The 19,927-nt window shown below is 34.4% G+C and overlaps 4 protein-coding genes across 5 annotated transcripts; all 4 read right to left on the bottom strand.

Moving 5' to 3' along the window:
* Positions 1–385: 385 nt before the first annotated feature.
* On the bottom strand, positions 386–2,910 carry LOC105958524 (vacuolar protein sorting-associated protein 29). Its single transcript, XM_012982527.2, has 4 exons — positions 2,710–2,910; positions 1,963–2,125; positions 960–1,097; positions 386–838 (listed from the first exon to the last, which is right to left on the bottom strand). Exons 2-4 carry the CDS (start codon positions 2,092–2,094, stop codon positions 551–553), a joined length of 558 nt encoding a protein of 185 aa, XP_012837981.2. The 5' UTR covers positions 2,095–2,125; positions 2,710–2,910; the 3' UTR covers positions 386–550.
* A 279-nt stretch (positions 2,911–3,189) lies between these two features.
* On the bottom strand, positions 3,190–5,875 carry LOC105958523 (vacuolar protein sorting-associated protein 29). Of its 2 annotated transcripts, none has more exons than XM_012982526.2 (4): positions 5,595–5,875; positions 4,965–5,146; positions 3,814–3,951; positions 3,190–3,708 (listed from the first exon to the last, which is right to left on the bottom strand). In XM_012982526.2, the coding sequence occupies exons 2-4, from the start codon at positions 5,094–5,096 to the stop codon at positions 3,418–3,420; spliced, it is 561 nt and encodes a 186-aa protein (XP_012837980.1). In that variant the 5' UTR covers positions 5,097–5,146; positions 5,595–5,875; the 3' UTR covers positions 3,190–3,417. The 2 variants fall into 2 exon arrangements, with proteins under 2 accessions (XP_012837980.1, XP_088673387.1); XM_088817261.1 differs by having other exon boundaries at positions 4,965–5,143; positions 5,595–5,785.
* A 1,186-nt stretch (positions 5,876–7,061) lies between these two features.
* On the bottom strand, positions 7,062–8,213 carry LOC105958504 (uncharacterized). The gene is made up of 2 exons (XM_012982504.2): positions 7,616–8,213; positions 7,062–7,461 (listed from the first exon to the last, which is right to left on the bottom strand). Exons 1-2 carry the CDS (start codon positions 8,028–8,030, stop codon positions 7,271–7,273), a joined length of 606 nt encoding a protein of 201 aa, XP_012837958.2. The 5' UTR covers positions 8,031–8,213; the 3' UTR covers positions 7,062–7,270.
* Positions 8,214–14,105: 5,892 nt separating this feature from the next.
* Positions 14,106–19,918, bottom strand: EMB1211 (MORN (Membrane Occupation and Recognition Nexus) repeat-containing protein). Its single transcript, XM_012982524.2, has 11 exons — positions 19,044–19,918; positions 18,476–18,547; positions 18,278–18,367; positions 17,983–18,156; positions 17,695–17,785; positions 17,099–17,161; positions 16,833–16,899; positions 16,280–16,383; positions 16,080–16,206; positions 15,107–15,852; positions 14,106–14,559 (listed from the first exon to the last, which is right to left on the bottom strand). The coding sequence occupies exons 1-11, from the start codon at positions 19,673–19,675 to the stop codon at positions 14,254–14,256; spliced, it is 2,472 nt and encodes an 823-aa protein (XP_012837978.2). The 5' UTR covers positions 19,676–19,918; the 3' UTR covers positions 14,106–14,253.
* Between the last annotated feature and the right edge of the window lie 9 nt (positions 19,919–19,927).

Genomic DNA, 19,927 nt, shown 5'->3' on the forward strand with positions numbered 1-19,927 from the left:
TGATTTATTTATTTCTTTGTTTGGATATTAATTACTCGTGAATTTTATTTTCAAAAGAAAATTCAATTATTCTTTTTTAATATTTGATTTTTTTAATCATATTTTAGTTATTATTCTAATTCGGACATATCATAAGGTGTCAATAAGAAACGACTAATATACTTGATATAAAAAATTGAGTAAATTACGGATTCACCCTTAAAACGTCAAATTTACCTATGATGGATGTTTTCGTAAAACAATACATAGTTGCGAACAAAATGGATTTTTTAGTAATTTGAGTTTGCCTCAAGGGTGGCCGTAATTTGCCCTAAAAGTGTACGCATATTGTTATTCCTCTCATCATACTTCATAGCAATACTTATGTCTATCAATATGAACCGTCTTAATTTAAAGGGTTATTTGATAATTTTATTACAAAAGTACTTCAACCTCACAACAGACTAATAAACTGGACCAACTACAGCCAAAATTACAAACAATTAATTTAAAAGAAAAAAAGAAAGAAGGAAAAACACAATAACAGAAGCATCATTCTCTATCAATGAGTTCAGTTAGTTGTCTTCTTGAAATCGATTTTATCGACCTTCACTTCTCCATCAATGAGTTCGTAAACATAGACGACAACTCGCAGACCATCAATATCCATAAGAACAAAGCTAGGGTTGACATCGTAGGTGATGCTGCTAAAGGCACCCGTTGCTGACCCTGGATTTATCACAACCCCAGCCTCGTGCTTGTACGCTGTGAACTGGTGTGAGTGGCCTGTCACGAGAATGTCTACGTCCAGCTGTCGCTGTAGCATTGCCAGCGAGTCAAGGTCTCCCCATGGAATCACCTTCATCAATGGATCATCCGGAAAAAAAAAATCCCGTTACATCATAGATTTTACACATAATCACACACACATACATGTGGATGTGTGTAACTAAAACGCGTGTACGGTTAGATAATCAGACCTGATGACCATGGCATATGCCAAGCTTGAACTGACCAATTGTTAAGGTTTTGGTCTCTGGGTAACGTGCATCGTCGTCATATTCGCCTCGGGTAATGTGCAAATCTGGACAGAGGGTTTTCAAGTAGTCGTGAACCTCCTGCAAGTCATTATTAATGCGCTAGTTAATTATTTCCCATGTTCAGTGAATATGTCGTAGAATTGGAGGAAATTCTCTAACACGGCATATTGCAGCATAAGGAGAATCCTACAAACATATACTAGTTTTTATTTTAGTGCTAAAATTTGATAATACATGTTCAGCTATCAAAGCACAAAATTATATTTCGAGAATGTAAATGGATCAGAACTTTGATACTCGACTAATTTCCGCGTATCTACTTTGTAGCTCATCTGTAAGGATCTGTATATTAGACTAACATCGGGCAGGTGCATATAAACTTCCTTCATGGAGAAGTACTCTTTCATCCCGACGAAAGAGATTCGAGTATCTGCTGGATTTATACAAAATTTAACATATAGATCAAAATGACTTAATTTATTCCATTAACCCGTTTAAATTAGCAAATATTCTCATGGTTCCACGTTGAGTTACGTGTAGCCATCACTGCTTAGTGTTTAGCTAACTATCCCAATTATTTTTCTGAGTTTCAGAGTGAAACACAAAATCATTCCACCACGAGTCACTCTCTTTATCTATAAAGACCTATTATCTAAGCTATCTTTTTATCATTTTATATGTTTCAACGAAACACGAAACCATTACACCACGAGTTACTCCGTTTATCAATAAAGACCTCTTATCTAAGCTTCCCAGTTTCCATGATCTCTAGGATATTCCTTAAGCCAAGTTATTTTAGAGCATGGAAAAAACCCGAAGATTTTAGGACAGTGACACAAAGTACAGACTAACATGCCAAATAATTAAGTATTATAACAGTAGCACAAAAATCCTTCCGAAAAAGAAACGAAAAAATATAATCGGATACACCATGTACACTCACTTTGATACATAAATTGCCGGTGCAAATGACGTGCTGGATTTTTCCCGGAACAAGCATGGACTTGAATTTGGCTGGCAGATCGGGCGCCCTGTGCGGTATGTGTAAATCACCCAATGCTAGTACTAGCACCATTCCTCCTTTTTTCGATAATCGAACTTTTTTTCTGAATACAAATAAGAAACTTGTCACACACACACACACATAAAGAAAACACACAAATAGGTGAAAATGTGCACAATCAATAACAAATTCTAGCACCATTCCTCCTTTTTTCAATAATCAAATTTTTTTTTTCTGAATACAAGTAAAAAACTTGTCACACACACACACATAAAGGAAACACACACATATTGGTGAAAAGATGGACAATCAATAACAAATTCTAGCACCATTCCTCCTTTTTTCAACGATCAAAGTTTTTTTTCTGAATACAAGTAAGAAACTTGTCACCCACACACACACAAATTTTTTTTGGTGAAAATGTGCACAATCAATAACAAATTCTAGTAGTGCAATTCAATTTGACTTCAAATAAACCAAGTCCTAGGCCCATGATCTGCAATTTTAACCATTTCGCCCAATCTCAAGGCAAAGTGAGAAGGCTGTATACTGAGATCGCATAACAATTGAAGACGTTGGTTCCGATTAAAGTGAACCAAAATTTGTGAGTAAAGCTCCAGAAATTGAATTAGCAGCAGGCACGCAAGTATTTCAAACGAAAATACTAAAATTAAAATTGAATTTTACCTGCAAGAGGAAGAAGATTATTCAAGAGACGGAAGGAGAGAGTTAAGAGTACAGTGGTGATGGAATTTCTATTGCGATCTGAGGATTAGGGTTCTTCGCTGAGATTCCCGTTTGATCATCGTGCTGAAATTGCAATTCTAAAAGTACTTATTCAGGGGTTTTGGGAATTTGTCCCCTCAGTCTGCTTCGAGCCATTTCTTTAGTATATAATAAATAAATAAATAAATAAATAAAATTGTCAAATTTTTTTTTTTGTAAATTGAAATAATTGCTTATTTCTTCAACAAGGGTATTAAAAAACGTCATGAAAAAAATTGACTTGAAACAAATAATTGGAAAATGTGATATTTGCAAGCGAATTTTCATTTTTATTTTTTTTAATAATTAAAATATTCTAATAAAATGAATTGAAATAAATATAACAAGAGCATCGATATTGGTTACAATTTTCATTTATTTAATTATAAACATGTTCTCAAATTCGAAAAATTGAATTATAGCTTTAATCATCTCGTTTCAAAATGAGTAGAATACAAAAATTGTAATTGCAAAGAATTAAAACCAAATTACGAGCAATCAAACTCAACCATCAATCAACTCAGCACCTCCGAAATAACAAACTTGGTCCAATAGTTAGACAACTGTGGCAGAAATTTGTAAAGAAAAAAAAACTAAAAAAAAAAAAAAAGGAAGTCATTGTGGTTTCAGTTAGGATGTAGTTGTCTTCTTAAAATCGATTTTATCGACCTTCACCTCTCCATCAATGAGTTCGTAAACATAAACGACAACTCGTAGACCATCAATATCCATTAGAACGAAGCTAGGGTTGACATCGTAGGTGATGCTGCTAAAGGCACCCGTCGCTGACCCTGGGTTTATCACAACCCCAGCCTCGTGCTTGTACGCTGTGAACTGGTGTGTGTGACCTGTCACGAGAATGTCTACGTCCAGCTGTCGCTGTAGCATTGCCAGCGAGTCGAGATCTCCCCATGGAATCACCTTCATAGAAAGATTACATCAAGAGAATGAACAACCATTTATCTAATTTTTTTCGGCTCTATTTGATAATGCATTATCTTTATAGCAATTAAAAGAGAAACAAACCTGATGGCCGTGGCATATACCGAGCTTAAATTGGCCAATTGTTAATGTCTTTGTTTCGGGGTAACGTGAATCCACATCGTATTCTCCTCGAGTAATGTGCAAGTCTGAACAAACGGTTTTCAAGTAGTCATGAACTTCCTGCAAATATCTCAACATTCTCAGATTAAATGCCTTTCTTGATTTTGGGGCTCAATCATAAACCTGATGGTTAACTATCTAAATTCTAAGCAGCACTTTATTTCACGTTTTACTTTGGTGCTAGTTGACTGCGTGATGATTAGTCCGTGCAGCAACGGTAACAAACATGTGCATCTACATAGGCAGGCAATCATACGGAAAACACCAATAGTAGTAGTTTATGGATAGTAAATTAGGAGGCATAGAATTAGCGTATGTACTTTATAGCCCACTTATTGTATCGATTTTCCAGCCTAAACTGTTTATTATGAGTGCTGTAAATTGGAGATTTTGGTTGTTGACATGTCCGTTGATCACTCAGTGGAGGGTAGAGTAGTGACTAGTAAATTTTCAACATGAATTCAAAAAATGAATGCACAAACCAGATATTTACGTTCCTTCAAAATCTAATATCTAAATTCACTAACAAGTAACAAACACCATCACAAGTATCAAGAAATCAATAAAGATAAGACTCTACATGCAAAGAGAGTATAAAACAGGCAAAAGGGCAGTTTGATCAGTAACTTCTACATCTCATGAATTAATTGTTGAGGGCAAATACAGATTTCCGTGGCCTTTTCTCAAGTCACAAGGTTACCTACCCCATAGAAGGTCCCTCCAGTCCTATCTTTAGTAATTATTCACCAATAGAGATTTTTTATTATCTCAATCCACCTATTGGAATTAGCAAATATTCGTTTGGTTCAAAACGAGCTATGCAGCTATCTTCTGCTACGCGTTCAGCTGATAATCCTAATATTTAGCCCTTCTATAATTTAATGAAGTGGAAATCCCTAAGTTTGCCGTTTCAAATGCTCTCTAAGAAATTAAAAAAAAAAAAAAAAACAAATCCGCAGCATCAACGTAACAAATTTCAAGGCACATAAGTTATTCCAAAAGTACAAGAATGGAATTCTCAAGCGCATAATCCTTCCGAACGAAAAGAATAATCAGAGACTATGTGCACTCACTTTGATAGATACGTTGCCGGTGCAAATGACATGCTGGATCTTTCCAGGAACAAGCATGGACTTGAATTTGGCTGGCAAATCCGGAGCCCTGTGTGGTATGTGTAAATCACCCAATGCCAGTACTAACACCATCGCTCCTATTTCAATTATCAAATATTCGACTTTTCTTTTCGACAAATCTTCTGAAAACAAAACAGGGAATATACACTATTTTAGAAACTAAGAAACTTATCACACAGAAAACACACACACACACAGTGAATACATAAAAGTATGTACATCTCTGTGTTCTTGTATGAGCATTCTTAGTAGTATATTTAGGTTTGACTTCACAATTAAAAAAAAATGATCACATTTATCTGGCATTTTACCCATTTTACCTTAACACAGACGATACATAGATTGGGATCGTGAACGCTTTACAAGGTTTCATCTAACGGAAAAACAAATTGAATCTAACGCTTTACGTATATTTTGATAAAGGAATTATGAAATTTACAGGAATTTCAATGAATTTCAGGAGATAGGTTATGTAAAAATTGAATCGGAATTCGCGATTCAGCTTCAGAAATTCAATTAAATAGGCCTAAATTATCATTGTTATACACAAATAGATAAAGTGATGAATACCTGCAGGAAAAGAAGGTTACAGAAGTGATCGCGAGAGATGATTATTACAGCTAATGGAAGCGGCGGAGGCGGCGGATGGATGGACGGTGGCTCGGCCACGATAAGCTGCCGGCGGAGAGAGCCAGGCGGAGGTCCGGTTAGAAGGATCGGAGAGGTAGATCGTGGGGTTCGGACCGTTGATCTGATTAGTCAATCGAGTAATCAAGCGGCCTTGATTTTATTTAATATTAATGATAATAATAATAATAATAATAAAATTCGTTTAGCATACACCTTCCTTTAATTATACTTTTTACAAAAGAAAAGACCTTCAGAAATACATTGTGTAAAATAAATATTTTATAAATAAATAATTATAATATGTATTAAGGAGTTAAGTTGTAATTAATTAGTATGGTCTCAAAAAAAAAAACAAGTTGTAATTAGAACCTCTTTTATTTAATAAATTTTAATTGTCACAAAATGTTTTTTTGTGTAAAAGATTTGTTGGGCTTCATTCGGGCTTGTTTGGGCTCTTAGTTAGTATATGGGCTTTTATAGTGGGTCAGGCCCGAAGACGAATATCATACTGCATAAAAGTGGACAGATGTCCACGTCACCACCCACAAACAAATCACAATGGGAATATACCAAGTTTATTTGGCTTGTTCGATGAATTTCAAACGGTTTTATCATCTTAAATTACACGTGTAATATGATTAGATTAACTTATTGAATTATAAACATTCTTATAGTTTATTTGCTCTTATATTTCTATTTTATCAACTTTTTTTAAAACGTGTGAGCATATTACATACTCGAAGAAAAATAAATACTCTTTGTTTTGTCTATGTAGAAAGCAAAAAGTTTATAAATTGCGGGTTAGATGCTACACGTGTTTATTTACATCGGGTGGATTCATATCTTATATTTGATTAAATACTAATCATTAACCACACAAATACATAAGTGTATGTAATTATATGTAGATCTGTGGTTCGAATTCAGCGAGTGTTGATCGTTATTCTGAAAAAAATATATATATATACAATATTGTATTTTCACTTATCACGTGTTTCTGAAGAGAGTTGAGAGCATAGCGTTTTGGATGACCGTACAACTTCTACAACACCTTGATTTCGTTGTATTTTTATTGAGTCTGTTTGTATTTAATATAATTGGATACTAATTTGTACTTCTAGAGTTCTAGAATAAATACCATAGATTTAGAAATTCTTATGCTAGTATTCTTTAGATATTGTTTTAATAAAATTTTAGCTTGTAAAAACACATCAAAAAATTATATACTTAAAGATAATGACTTAAAACTTAAATTGTTTAATTTCCGCCGCAAAATATTTTGTTACACAAACTTTTATTAAATTATACGTGTAAATCCCTATTTTTATATTTTGTATATTAATTTACACGAATTTTGTGACATTGAATTCTTTCAATTTTGCGATAGAAAAATTCAACCATACATAATTTGAAATAGAAGACAAAAATAACCATACTTTATTTTTCCTAGAACAGTGTGACCACTCTATACAATTATGTCTTGCTGGAAAATATGCCAAACTTTGAATATTCCTAAGAAAAAGACATTCTATATATTCATTTTCTATTTTAATTTTACAATCTACATAATATTCAGATATTAAAAAAGAATTATTGGCACAAATTGTGGCTGTAGTTTACAGTAAAAAGTCCATGAATTTGAGCCATGTGCCTTTCTTGATGCTACCCCTATCAACTTCTTCTGAACATCTTGATGTCGACGCGCCGCCTCTAGCGGTGGCCGCCACCACCTCCGCCGCTGCCTTCTTTGGGTACAAAAAAAAGTTTCTTGATCCCAACTCATTTAGCTTCTCATCTCTATCCAAACCTGTTTATTAACCAATAAATAAAATTAGCCTTTTTTTAATATTAAAAAATAATCAATCAAATTATTGTAATTTATTGAAATGAATTATGATTTTTGTACAAAAATAATAAATTAAATTATAAAAATTAAAGAAAGTAATCGGATCGAGGCTTACTTTCTAAGCTGAACTGTGAGTAATGGAGGTCGAAGTCGGAGGCGCCGCCGGGAGGGATAACCGGCAGCCGCGCCTCCTTCGCGTACTGGCGGAGCGCCGCCGCGATCAGGTCCTCAACCGTCGCCTCAAGCGGCACCACCACCCTCACGGCCCCGAGGCATCTGTGTATAGTCACGTTCAACAGCAGCTTCGTCAGCTTCGCGGGTACTCCCATCGCCACCGCATCCTCCGCCGACCTCCGACCGGCGAACAAGTCCGGCGCCGTCCTCGGCCGTCGCAGGATCATCTCCGCCGCCACCACCGCGCCGTCGTCTCTGCCGTGAAAAGAAGACGACTTCTCCGACAACGTCTTCCTCATCATCCCCTTGATCTTGTTCTTCTCTCCAGCTTTCCGGTGAGTCTTCGGCGACGGCATTAGATATAGATATAGATATACAACTATCTGTATGTATATATTGTAGAATCTAGGTTTCGTAATATAGATTTGTAGTGAGAGAAAGTCATGAGAGAGAATGTGATGAGTTAACCCTGGAGGGATTTTATAGAGAGATGTACCTTGGAAGCTACATCGGCTGTTTCCGTTATTTGGGATGACTTTCCTTCAATGTAAGAAAAAATCTAAGTAAATAATTATTTATTTAATTATTTAAGAATTAAAATATTTTATTTAATGCCTTTTTAATATAAGATATATCGTAGAATTAGAGTAAATAAATACCAAAAATTGAGGGGGTGATCTTGAAATTACGAAACACTTGTTATATTATATCTATTTCCTAATTTTGAAATGTAGTAATTTTGATTGTTTTAACTTTTAACTAGCATTTTTTTCCCGTGCGATGCACGGGATTGTATTTTAAAAGTGAAAAAAAAAATGATCAATTTAACAAATCGAATTTCTATCTTTATTTCTTAAGATTTGAGATGTATTAACGAAAAATAGGAATTTTGATAATTGCTAAAAACATAGTTGTAAATTTAGTAAAAAAAATATTAAAAATAAATAATTAGAAAAATGTCATTAGTGTTTTTTAGGGTTGCCCAACGTTTCTTTCTTTTATACTAGTAATTTAACCCGTGCGATGCACGGAATTTTACAAAAAAGAATTAGGTAGATTATACTGGCCCTAGATCTATATTTGTTAAATGAAGGATTGTTAATTAACTATTATGAAGAGACTGTAATGGTAGATAGATGATCATGAGATCGATGGGTGACAATAATAGCAGCTCAAAAGCCAGAAAGAAGATGATACATGAGATTAATTACGATATCGAAGAATTATTACGAAGTAAAGATTCCACTAATTTCAATCATGAGGCATATAATTATTTTATCAATAAAATTAAGTTAAACATACACTATTCATTTTGGGAATATAATTGCATTGATAATTATATATTTTCTTAAGAGAAAATATTTCAAAGATACTTGAATAAAAAGTTACAATCGGAAATATTTGGACAAATTTAATCTCCTAATAATTTTTTTCAAGCCTTGAACAGTATAACTCATGTTCGACCGCTATCCAACATATTAGTAAAACATGAGAGAATATGAGTATAGAAAAACAATAAAATATAAATCTAGAGTAAACATAAACAAATAAATATAGATTAAAAAAGCAAAAAATGATAAAAGAAGTATATAACTTAATAAACTAAAATCAGATAAAATCATTTTCTTAACTTGAATAGTTAATCTATATACGATGATAATGTCATTGATAATCATTAAAATTGCAAAATAAAACAAAAAGAAACGAAAAAAGGAAAAAAAAACAACTCTAAAATATTATCTGTTTCTTCTTTCCAGCCTTGGGCAGCATATATCACCAGCTTTTGCCATTTCTTAGCATTGAATTAGATAATGGGGCAATAAAACATATGAAAAAACACAATCTTACCTTTAATATATTGTAAGTTGTTGACATCTTTGTTGAGCTTGCATAATGATTTACACAATAAGAGCGCAGAGCAATATATGTAGAGTTTCAGGATTCTTCGAAAAGTGGCTTCTCCTGATTGAATTTTGTTGCAGATCGGAGCGAACAAATAAACCCGTAGACATGCTAGGAGAAGAACTACTAAGTATTGTCTTCATGAAATATTAACATGTCTCTGCCCCGAGTTGACCCAGTTGTCCAAGTGATTAAGATGATCAACTCTTTAATCTGAAGAAAATCATTAGGAAGAAAAATTACCAAATATAATGAAATAAAAACTAAAAAAGATGGAAGATTTCAAAGCATACATTGTCATCTTTATCAAGTTTCTTGTATTGCAGAGAAGTTCTTTAGAGATAATTTTTTTTTTTCCTTTTGTTGTTTAATAAAATGGCTATGAAAAATCAAAAGGAAGAGAAAAAAAGATATATAGAAGGGAAGACGAAAGACTAATAATGCATGCTAATGGGTCTAGAAAAGCTGATAGCCAACTTCTCACATGGTTCATTAAAAATAATCAAACTTAAATACGTACCAATCTATCATCGCCAGGTCCATCGTAACTTAAATGTTCATCGCCAGGTCCATCGTAACAAAAATAGTCATGCGGGGAACTCGATGGCAGCCCGTGAAGTACGCTCCAGATGGCAGCACTGCCTTCGACATGAAAACAAAAATGTAGATAAACATTCATGAAAACAACGTAACAATTCGAGAAGAGAGTTTTTCAGAATACCTAAGGAAACTTTCTCGAGAGAGAGGGAGTAATAAAGAGAGATGGAAGTCCATATGAATTGGTCATATTTGCCTCTTACCGGTCACATTCAAAAATTTCTTTTTTTCTTGAAAACATGATGTCGCTCGTCATGACTGCATTTGCCTCTTATGAATCACATTCGGAGAAACAATCTGAAAAATTGACAGCAAACATCAAACAAAAAACTCATATATAGACAATTATGTTCAACGATTTACAAAGCAAGAAACTTATCACATCAATAAATCTTTCGAATGACTTACAAAAACTAATCAAAGAATATTTTTTTATTCAAAAGAGGAACCAAAATGAACCTGGAATTGAGCAACTGCCATCAATGCGATGCCTACGATTTTTCAGCCCCATTTTGTAGCAACCTTGTGTTACAGGGTTTTGGAAAAGAATAAATTTATAAACTTAAACAAATCATGCCTCAAATCTTATCGTATATAATTAATTCCACAAATTTCGGGCGTGAAGATGATAATTAAAAATTAAAAACGATACATATAGAGAAGTGGGAAGGGAGAATGTTGATGGAAAAATATACGTATCTTTAGATTTGTGGGAAGGAATTCGGGGAAGGAAATATTGAGAAAACACAAAAATCTCGAGAATTAGTTGTTACAATTGATTTTAATAAATTAACTAAATCAAATAATAAAAGAAATTAATCAAGCAAATGACAATTATAACCATTAAATGAGCCGGAAAAAAAAACCATAGGGTTTTATCCGGAGCAACCTTACTTTTATTAATAAAATGAAAATAATAAAATAATAAAATCTGGATAATTCCTTGAAAAACGGTAATAAGAGATTGAAGTAATCTTATTAATAAAATGAAAATAATAAAATAATAAAATCTGGAGAATTCCTTGAAAAAAGGTAATAAGTTTAGAAGATACATAATTAATCTTATTAATATATCATTAAAAGATAATAGCTCGATTGTTCTCCTATATACATTTTGATGCATATTCTAATAACAAAACCGACCGATAGAAGAAATATAAATCAACAAACATCCATATAAATTAAACCCTTTCCAATCCTATAATTACTGTTAAATACATAGGAAGTTGAGAATAAGTGGGAAGTGGAAAGATTTCGTGGAACTTACCTGATGACTAATGGAGTTTATTTTTGCAAAGAGAAAGATACCCATAGAGAAGTGGGAAAATGATATAAATAGGTGTTTTTTGGGAGAAAAAAATTTTTAAATGAAAATTGAAGTAATCTTATTAATAAAATGAAAATAATAAAATAATAAAATCTGGATAATTCCTTTAAAAACGTAATTAGTTTAGAAGATACGTAGTTATAGTTTAGAAGATACGTTATTAATTTTATTACTCTTATTAATAAGATTAATAAGATACATAATTAATCTTATTAACATAGTTTATAGTTTAAATGTAATTAGTTTAGAATTAAAATATCATTAAAATTATAATTAATCTTATTAATTATAAATGTAATTAGTTTAGAATTAAAATATCATTAAAATAATAAAATAATAAAATCTGGATAATTCCTTTAAAATACGTAATTACTTTAGAAGATACGTAGTTAATCTTAGTAATATATCATTAAAAGATACGTAATTAGTTTATAGTTTAGAATTAAAATATCATTAAAATTAGTTTAAATGTAAATTGAAATAAAAAAAATAATAAAATAAATAAATGGTATAAAAGACAAATGTAGCCATAAAATGAGCCGGAAAAAAACCCTAGGGTTTCACCAGAACAACCTTCCTTTTATTAATAAGATATACGGGATCGTTTTTTAAAAGTGAAAAAAATGATCAATTTAACAAATCGAATTTCTATCTTTATTTCTTAAGATTTGAGATATATTAATAACAAATATGAATTTTGATAATTGTTAAAATTATAGTTAGAAAATTAGTAAAAAAAATATTAAAAATAAATAATTACAAAAATATCATTAGGGTTTCTTAGGGTTGGCCAGCGTTTCTTTCTTTTACATATAAGGTTAAATAAAAAATTAGCTTTAGTTTTAAATTCCACTCATAAATCATAATACATTGAATCGGGTCTTTCTTTACGGGTCTTTCTTTAAACTTGGTACCGGCCCTTTATTGTTTAGATGAAAGTGATACGTATTGTTTGAACCAAGTTTAAATTTCTCAATTTACCTTCTAATGCTCGAATTAGTACAAATTATGTTAATTTACCACTATCAATTTAAATATTAACTTATTAGTCACGGGCGGACCTAGCGAAAAGTAAATGTTTTGCTCCAATAGCGAGTGCGAAAATATGTTACATAGTTGACAAAAAAATTTTGATGTTCGGGCAGTGCCCTAAAAAATTAAGACATGTTTTTGTTAAAAATATGACTAAATTAGAAAATAGGTAAAGAAAAAGAGAAAAATAATAAAATATTTTTTTATTTTTTATGCTTGAAATGTAATACGGTTATATTATATGCTATTTTAATAAAAAAAAATTATCAATATAAACTTATTTTTACAATCTTTTGTACGTGAACCTAATTTTTTTCCGAGAGCAGCCCCCAACTCCAAAAATTAACTTGATCCCCCCTGTTAATAGTAGTGGTTAAATTAAATACTGGTTTAACTGATTTTGAGTACATTATTGAAAATTGACAGATGTTGGAGTTTAATTTTTTTTAAAGGGTAAAGAAGTAAAATGGCATGGCCACTTGTTGCAAGAAAAAGACAGAAGAGTCATCGGTGTGGGACTCGGGCGGGAGGACTAGTTGACTATAAATTAATTCCATGACCGGTATGAGTTTGGCGGCTGTTGGTTTGTGTCACGTCATCAGATTATAACACGTGTCCCAATGATGATGTCACCACACGAACATTGTATTCAGACAATTGGGTCTTCTCTGAGCCATTTATTGGTTCATTTATTCAACAGCTACTGACACATAGCTAGTCGACTATTATGACTGTATGAATTAATTGTGACTATTTTCAATACTTGTCCGAAATTAATTTTCAGGAAATATATATAATTTATTTTCAATAATATTAATATCGGAGATATTAATATTATATGGGGTCCTGAGTTCGAATCCAGTGCCGCCTACACATTTCAAATATTTCAAGTGTAAGGCTTCAAATGTAAATTTTTTTGCGCCAATTGATCCCTCCAAAATCGAGAAGAAAGTGACATAAACCAAAAATCGCACAAGAAAATAAACATGTAAATATGAAATAATATTCTTGAATATGCAAAAAGAAACAATTTGTTGGAAACCCTAAACGACTAACTAATTATTATCCATTTCAAAATATTTGTTGTTGGCACAACTATTTTTTTCTTCACAAACTACAGTTAAACTTTTATAAATTAATACTAATAGTTAAGATTATCCAAATTCTATTAATTTAGTGAAATATTAGTTTATGAAGAAAAAAATATTATTTAAACGAGGTTATTAATTTATCGAGGTTCTACTGTATGTTAATTTTCACGAGACAATGGGATATTATTCTATTGTACAACTGTTGCTTTGCTTATTGAATATTAGCTTCCTAATTGGACGTACTTGATTCAAGTTTGTGTCACGTTATGTATGATGATGATGCAATGAATATGAAAATAATAATAATATATTACTTGCCGTGATATACTAATATTACTAAATATTCTACATCTGTTCACATCCAATGCATATTTTTTCTAAAAGTTTGTCTCGAAACAAAACGGAATTTGGAGAACGATGCGTTCGTTTACCAAATATATTTTCATTTTTTCGAGAATATATCATGAAAATGCAACTCCATATTAACTAACTCTCAGCCACGGGCGATATAAATTTTCAAAAAAAATTAAAAAATACGTCGAATACAAAAGGGGCTACAGCTCAAACGTAGTATATTCAGCTGCAGGTACACTACAAAAATAATCGATAATTTAAAGACAAAAAACGGGGCTATAACGTTATTGGTGTGTGTAATGATAATATACTCAAATTCTCCAAAACTCGTTCCGTTTCCATTGAAGCTTTCCTTTTCGAGCGATTTCTCAAGCTCAGCTTCAGGTTTTGTTCGACGTGGTGGTGGTGGTGTGTTTGCCTCGTTAATTTCAGGTTCAAGTTTTTAACAACTGAACGAGGAAAGCTAACGGCGTGCGTACTCTGAAGCTGTTGATGCGTAGGAGTAGGAGTAGAAGAAGAAGCCCGTTTTGGTAATTTCGCCTCCTTCCACTTTGAAAATGAATTCTGCAACTTTTGTGGAACCTGTCGAGGAACCATGAATGAGATGAATGTACGACTTTATTGAGTTCTAATAGTTTGCGGAAGGAAAAAGAAACGTACTGCGAACATACATTCGCGGAATCGAGAACACACATGCAAACACGCACACACGAATATACACTGTAAAATCGACTTTGTGCGTATGTGGATGTGCATGGTTTTATGTTTCCGGTGTATTCTGTACAGGTGATTTTGTGTTTTGTGTGTGTGTATGTTTTTATGGTGTGAGAGTGAATTAAAATAGTTTCATGCATTCAGTACCATTGTGTTTTACCGAATTGTTAAAGACCCCTCATGTTTTAAATATTAGCAAAAAGACCCCCATAATGTATTTTTTTTTCAGCACTCAACCCCCTAAACAACACTTTATTAGGAGGTAGTTTGCTAATAAAATCACAGAGGGGATTTTGCTGTTATTTATATAAACACGAGGACTTTTTTGACAATCAGAATAAACACACGGGTGCTAAATGCAACAAAAACCTCGAATTCAAACACAATCAAAAACTAAAGACGCTTCGAAACTTACCAACGAGAAGAGATTAGTAGAACTCCCAAACGACAGAGAAGTCGCCGCAAATGTAGACTTTCCAAATTTACCCCCCTTCGTCTCACTATTCACCGAGTTTCGCCCTTCAATTGACCCAAAACTAGACGGAGCAGCACCATCATCATCATCTTCCTCTTCCTCCTCTTCTTCCTCCTCTTGTTCAGCCTCGCCTGTAATTTGCTCGACCTCCTTTGTGGGACCCACAGTAGAAACATCTTCCTCTTCTACCCCTCCCTCCGTTTTACTCTCCTCCTCCTCCTGCATCTTCTTCAACTCCTCATCCAAATCCTCAATCGCATCCTTAAGCGCCAGCTCAGCGTCCACCAAGTCCATTTCTTTTTTCAAAACCTCCAACTTCGTCTCACTAGCTTTCTTCTTCTCTTCGGTCCATTTTTCTATTCCAGCAAGCATGGGTTTGCATTTATTTTCAACAGATGTTATAAAACGAACCCAGAAACTATCTCTCTCTTCAACCACTTCACGCCCGTAGAACTCGTCGAATCCAAGGGGGAGAAACTCTGCCTTGTCTGGATCGATTTCTTCGCCTTCCTCTACCGGAGGCTGCCAGAATAAGCGGACCCCATGTTCTTCATCGTCTATGTAGTTTATTAATCTTCCAGTTGGAGTGTGTAGGATAAGGGGGTCTTCGGTGTAAATAAGATTTGATGGATTTTCAGGATCTGGCTCCGGTTCTTTGCTTATCAGTACGAATTCTGGTTCTTCCTCTGAATTAAAAAGCGCGGAAATTTAATCAAGAAACCCTCTCATGTATGTACATTCATGAATACATAATCAGGCAGAAAATAAAAATAAAAAAGTAATTTAAATTAAGAAATTTCGAAAAGGAAAAGGCAGAAAAAGGTCTGGGAAGCTTAAGAAATATTGATTTAACTTTTCAAGTTTGCAGAAAAAAAAGGCAAAACGGGGGCATATTCAAGAACGAAGTTATTACCTTTGGACCACCAGTATTCGAGTTCAGCAGGCATGGGTATCCTGAGCGGAGCTTTATAAAATGAGTTCAACCACATCTGTCTTTCTTCATCCACCTCATGGACGTACATTTTCCAATAATCTGGAACCTGAAAAAAAAAATTTACAATTTTTTTATGCCTTGTATGATTGCATTTCTCGTGTTTTTATATGCTGAGTTACCTCGTAGAATTGATTGATGAAACCTGGAGCCATCCACACATCCTCTTCCTCGTATAAATAGGGATGTTGAGGATCAGAGTATGGACCTCTATCTTCTCTCACCACTACACAGATTTAGAATTGTTTTGCAAATTAATTAAAGAGGAAAAATGGCACCAAATGCAATGTTACAATGCTTAAATCACAAATTAGATTATATCAATTATTTAAATTATTGTTTCTAAGATAACATAATATCTTCGATCCCACCAGCTGCATATCATCCCAAATTATCATACTCGACTAAATATTGAGAGAGGGTACACGAGTGAGCAATTATAAAGATCAGAACACTGATTTGTCGAAGAAGCTTAAACAAATCTCCACATAGTACAATTAAACAAGCAGCTTATGTATCCTACAGTGAACTTATATTCTAGGACCCTATTAGGTTAGGGTTTTTTTCGAACATTGTCATGCAAACACTGCCATTTTTTTAAATGCAATGATACAAACAATTAAGACTTTTAAGAAATAAACGAGTAATATATCAGTAATCGGGAATGCTACTTACTTCCATCAGGCTTGTTGACAAACATGCGTGCCTTTGCAGCTGCCACCTCTGCTATACCTGCATGCATCTGAGGTAACATACTATAAGTTATCCTCATCTGAGCGAGTAAAAAGTTTTAGAGGTGTGTGTGTGTGTGTGTGTGTGTGAGAGAGAGAGAGAGAGAGAGAGAGAGAGAGAGAGAGAGAGAGAGAGAGAGAGAGAGAGAGAGAGAGAGAGAGAGAGAGAGAGAGAGAGAGAGAGAGAGAGAGAGAGAGTATTTAATTTACCCCTGAGACTTCTGCATCACATCCAGTAGTATCTTCCAAAAGTTCGCCAAAATAGAATCGTCCCTGCTCACATAAATAGAAAACGCGATGCATTACTTCTCATTGTTTGAAATTGTGCATGAAGGTGTTTTCCTCTTCCATAAGAAATACGATGTATAATATCTGCAATATTATGTATAATATCTGTCTCTAAATCAGAATTTTATAAGCCCTTTATATTTTCTCAAACATCAATCAGATTAACAAACTATATACACTATGTTTTGCCAAAGTATCAACTATCAAGTCAATCTGTTTAAAATTAACATTCTTAAATTGTAGTTAGATTGACTAGTCAACAACACCGGACGCATGATGGAAGAGAGATAGCATATAACAACCCTTAATATAAGGTGCTACATTGAGAAAAACTACGAAACGAAGATGAAAGAAATACATTAACTTCATAAAAGCAAGATACTGTCATTCTCATTATCGTTTTGTACGGGTAGAATCAGGGCTATTTTGTTTCTTTAACGTCAAATGTGTTTCAAGTTTTTTTACTGCAGAGGGATTAAATGCAAGGGAGAAAAGCAAGAGTAATAGCGTGTTCTTACAAATGTTGTTCGCTCGTTGACTTCATATACACCACAACCGTGCATTCTCCCATGTTTCCACTCACCAGCATATCGGTATCGGCCTTTCTCCCTAGCATCAAAGTACCACAAAAAAGTCACATAAGCACAATCAATTATAAGCTTAACCTAATGGGCAGCCATTCTTCTCATGTGAATCGAACGTTTTCTTATTCTTTATAGTAGTAATTCAGATGTTTTCTCTTGAATATCATAAAGTATTCACAAGGACCGTCTATAGCAATAGTAATTAATAAAAAAAAAACTTACGGTTTCTCTCCAAATTCTTTGATCCACTCGTCATTTTCGTAAAAAGGGATTTCATAATTTCCATCAGCTAAACGTACACTGTCTTCAATATCCTTCTCTAGCCATTCCCTGTCTTCAGGTGACATAAAATCTCTCGATATTATTTTCCCTTCGGCTCTCATCTTTGCTTCAAGCCTATATTAAAAAAAACAAAAGGGATATGATAACTAAATAGAATATTCCGCAATATGTTTCTATTCTAACTTCTAACTACGAATTATATAATAACGAGTTTGCATGGATGTGAAAGACGTACTTGGAACCGGGAATAGGCTCTGGGGTGGGAATATCCACTTCAATAACTCCGTGACCTTCCATGTTGTTTTGGAGCCATTCTCCTTCATACCTATCAAGCAGTAACTAACCCTTGAGGACTTGTGATTATAACGGCACAATCGGAAAAACGAGATATTCATGGATTATCAACGCAAAAACTTCAATTCTGCACACAAACCTGACCAGCCCTTGCTCGGCAACGTAAACGCCTTTACCATGAGCCAAATCATCCCAAACAGTGCCTTCGTACCTTAAAAACATCAAAATTCATCAATGATCATATAATCGGGAATATGTAGCATTAATACACAACAATCACACCTAAATCATAACATTGGTAGTAACGTTTTCATTTTGTTCCCAAAAACTAATAATCGATTATCGAACTTCTCATAAAAGTTCCCAAAACAATTTCAAATGTTCGCGTCTCTTCCAAACATGATTTGACTGCTACAGTCACTAGAAACAATCAAATATCACTACATTTCTTTCAAATTCTTCTTCTAAAATACATTTTTCCGACATCTTTAGACAAGTACAGTGTATTTTATCTCCTCCCTAAATATAAACAAACACTACTTTCGAAATTCTATCCTCAAAACATATTTCCCCAAAAATAAAATTAAAATAAGTCTAAGAATGCAAATATGTGCACAAAATGCTAAAGAAATACCCCACCAAATCACACAACAAATTCAAAATTCAGAAAAAAAAGTGCGAACGAAAATTGAACTCCGAACACTCACGAGCTGCCGTCAGGGAAAATGTAGCTAACCCAAACCATGAACTCCTCAATCCTATCGAGCTCCTCAATAACCGACTTCGGGTTCGAGATATCGTAGTGGTTATCCGGAATCACCGGATAAGGCTTCCTGTACGGCACGTAAAACGGGGCAATGGGCGGGTCCCGGCCCTCCCGAATCTCCTCGTCGACGATATCGAAATCCTCCTCGTCCGCCGTGTGTGGGTCCCACCCCTGCTTGGTGGAGGCAATCGGAGCGTCCCCCCACAGCTCCCTCAGATCCTCCTCCCGCCAGTTCTCCGGGTCCCTCGGGAAATCGAACAGGTCCTCGTGGTACTCGATGTCCTTGTCCTCCTCGTCCTGCTCCCGGCGCAGCCGCTTCGAGTTGAGTAGCTTCGTGAAGCGGCGGATGTTGACCTCCGGCACGTTCTCGCCGTCGGAGTCGCCGGCCATTACTTGCTGGCTCGTGCCGTCGGCTCGGGTGTAGGTTATGATTTCGTCGTCGGAGTCGGAGTCCAAGTCGGAGTCGGAGGAGGAGGAGGAGATTTCTACGGGGGTGCGTTCGGAATCGGAGTCATCTTCGCCGGGGTTTTTGGCCTCCGGTTGGGCTCCTTCTACCGGAGTTGGGGCCGGCATTGTTGGTTGAGTTTCAGTGTGTGTTTGTGTGTAAAAAATGCAGAGGAAGGGCGCGGAGGGAGGAAGAAGATAAGGTGAGGGAGAGTGAGAAATTTGGCCGTGGGTTTTTGTTTCTATTTCAGTATTGAAGTTATCGAAGAAGGGTAGTAGTGCTGCATTGAGGGGTTGTACCAACGTATCATATCGCTATGACTGGTTGTACTTAATTTCCCTCTTTTTCCCCCAAATTTTTTAAAGGCTTTTCTATGTAGT

Source organism: Erythranthe guttata, chromosome 4 (genome assembly GCF_056151865.1).
Source record: "Erythranthe guttata isolate IM_541 chromosome 4, IM_541, whole genome shotgun sequence".
NCBI classification, from domain to species: domain Eukaryota; kingdom Viridiplantae; phylum Streptophyta; class Magnoliopsida; order Lamiales; family Phrymaceae; genus Erythranthe; species Erythranthe guttata.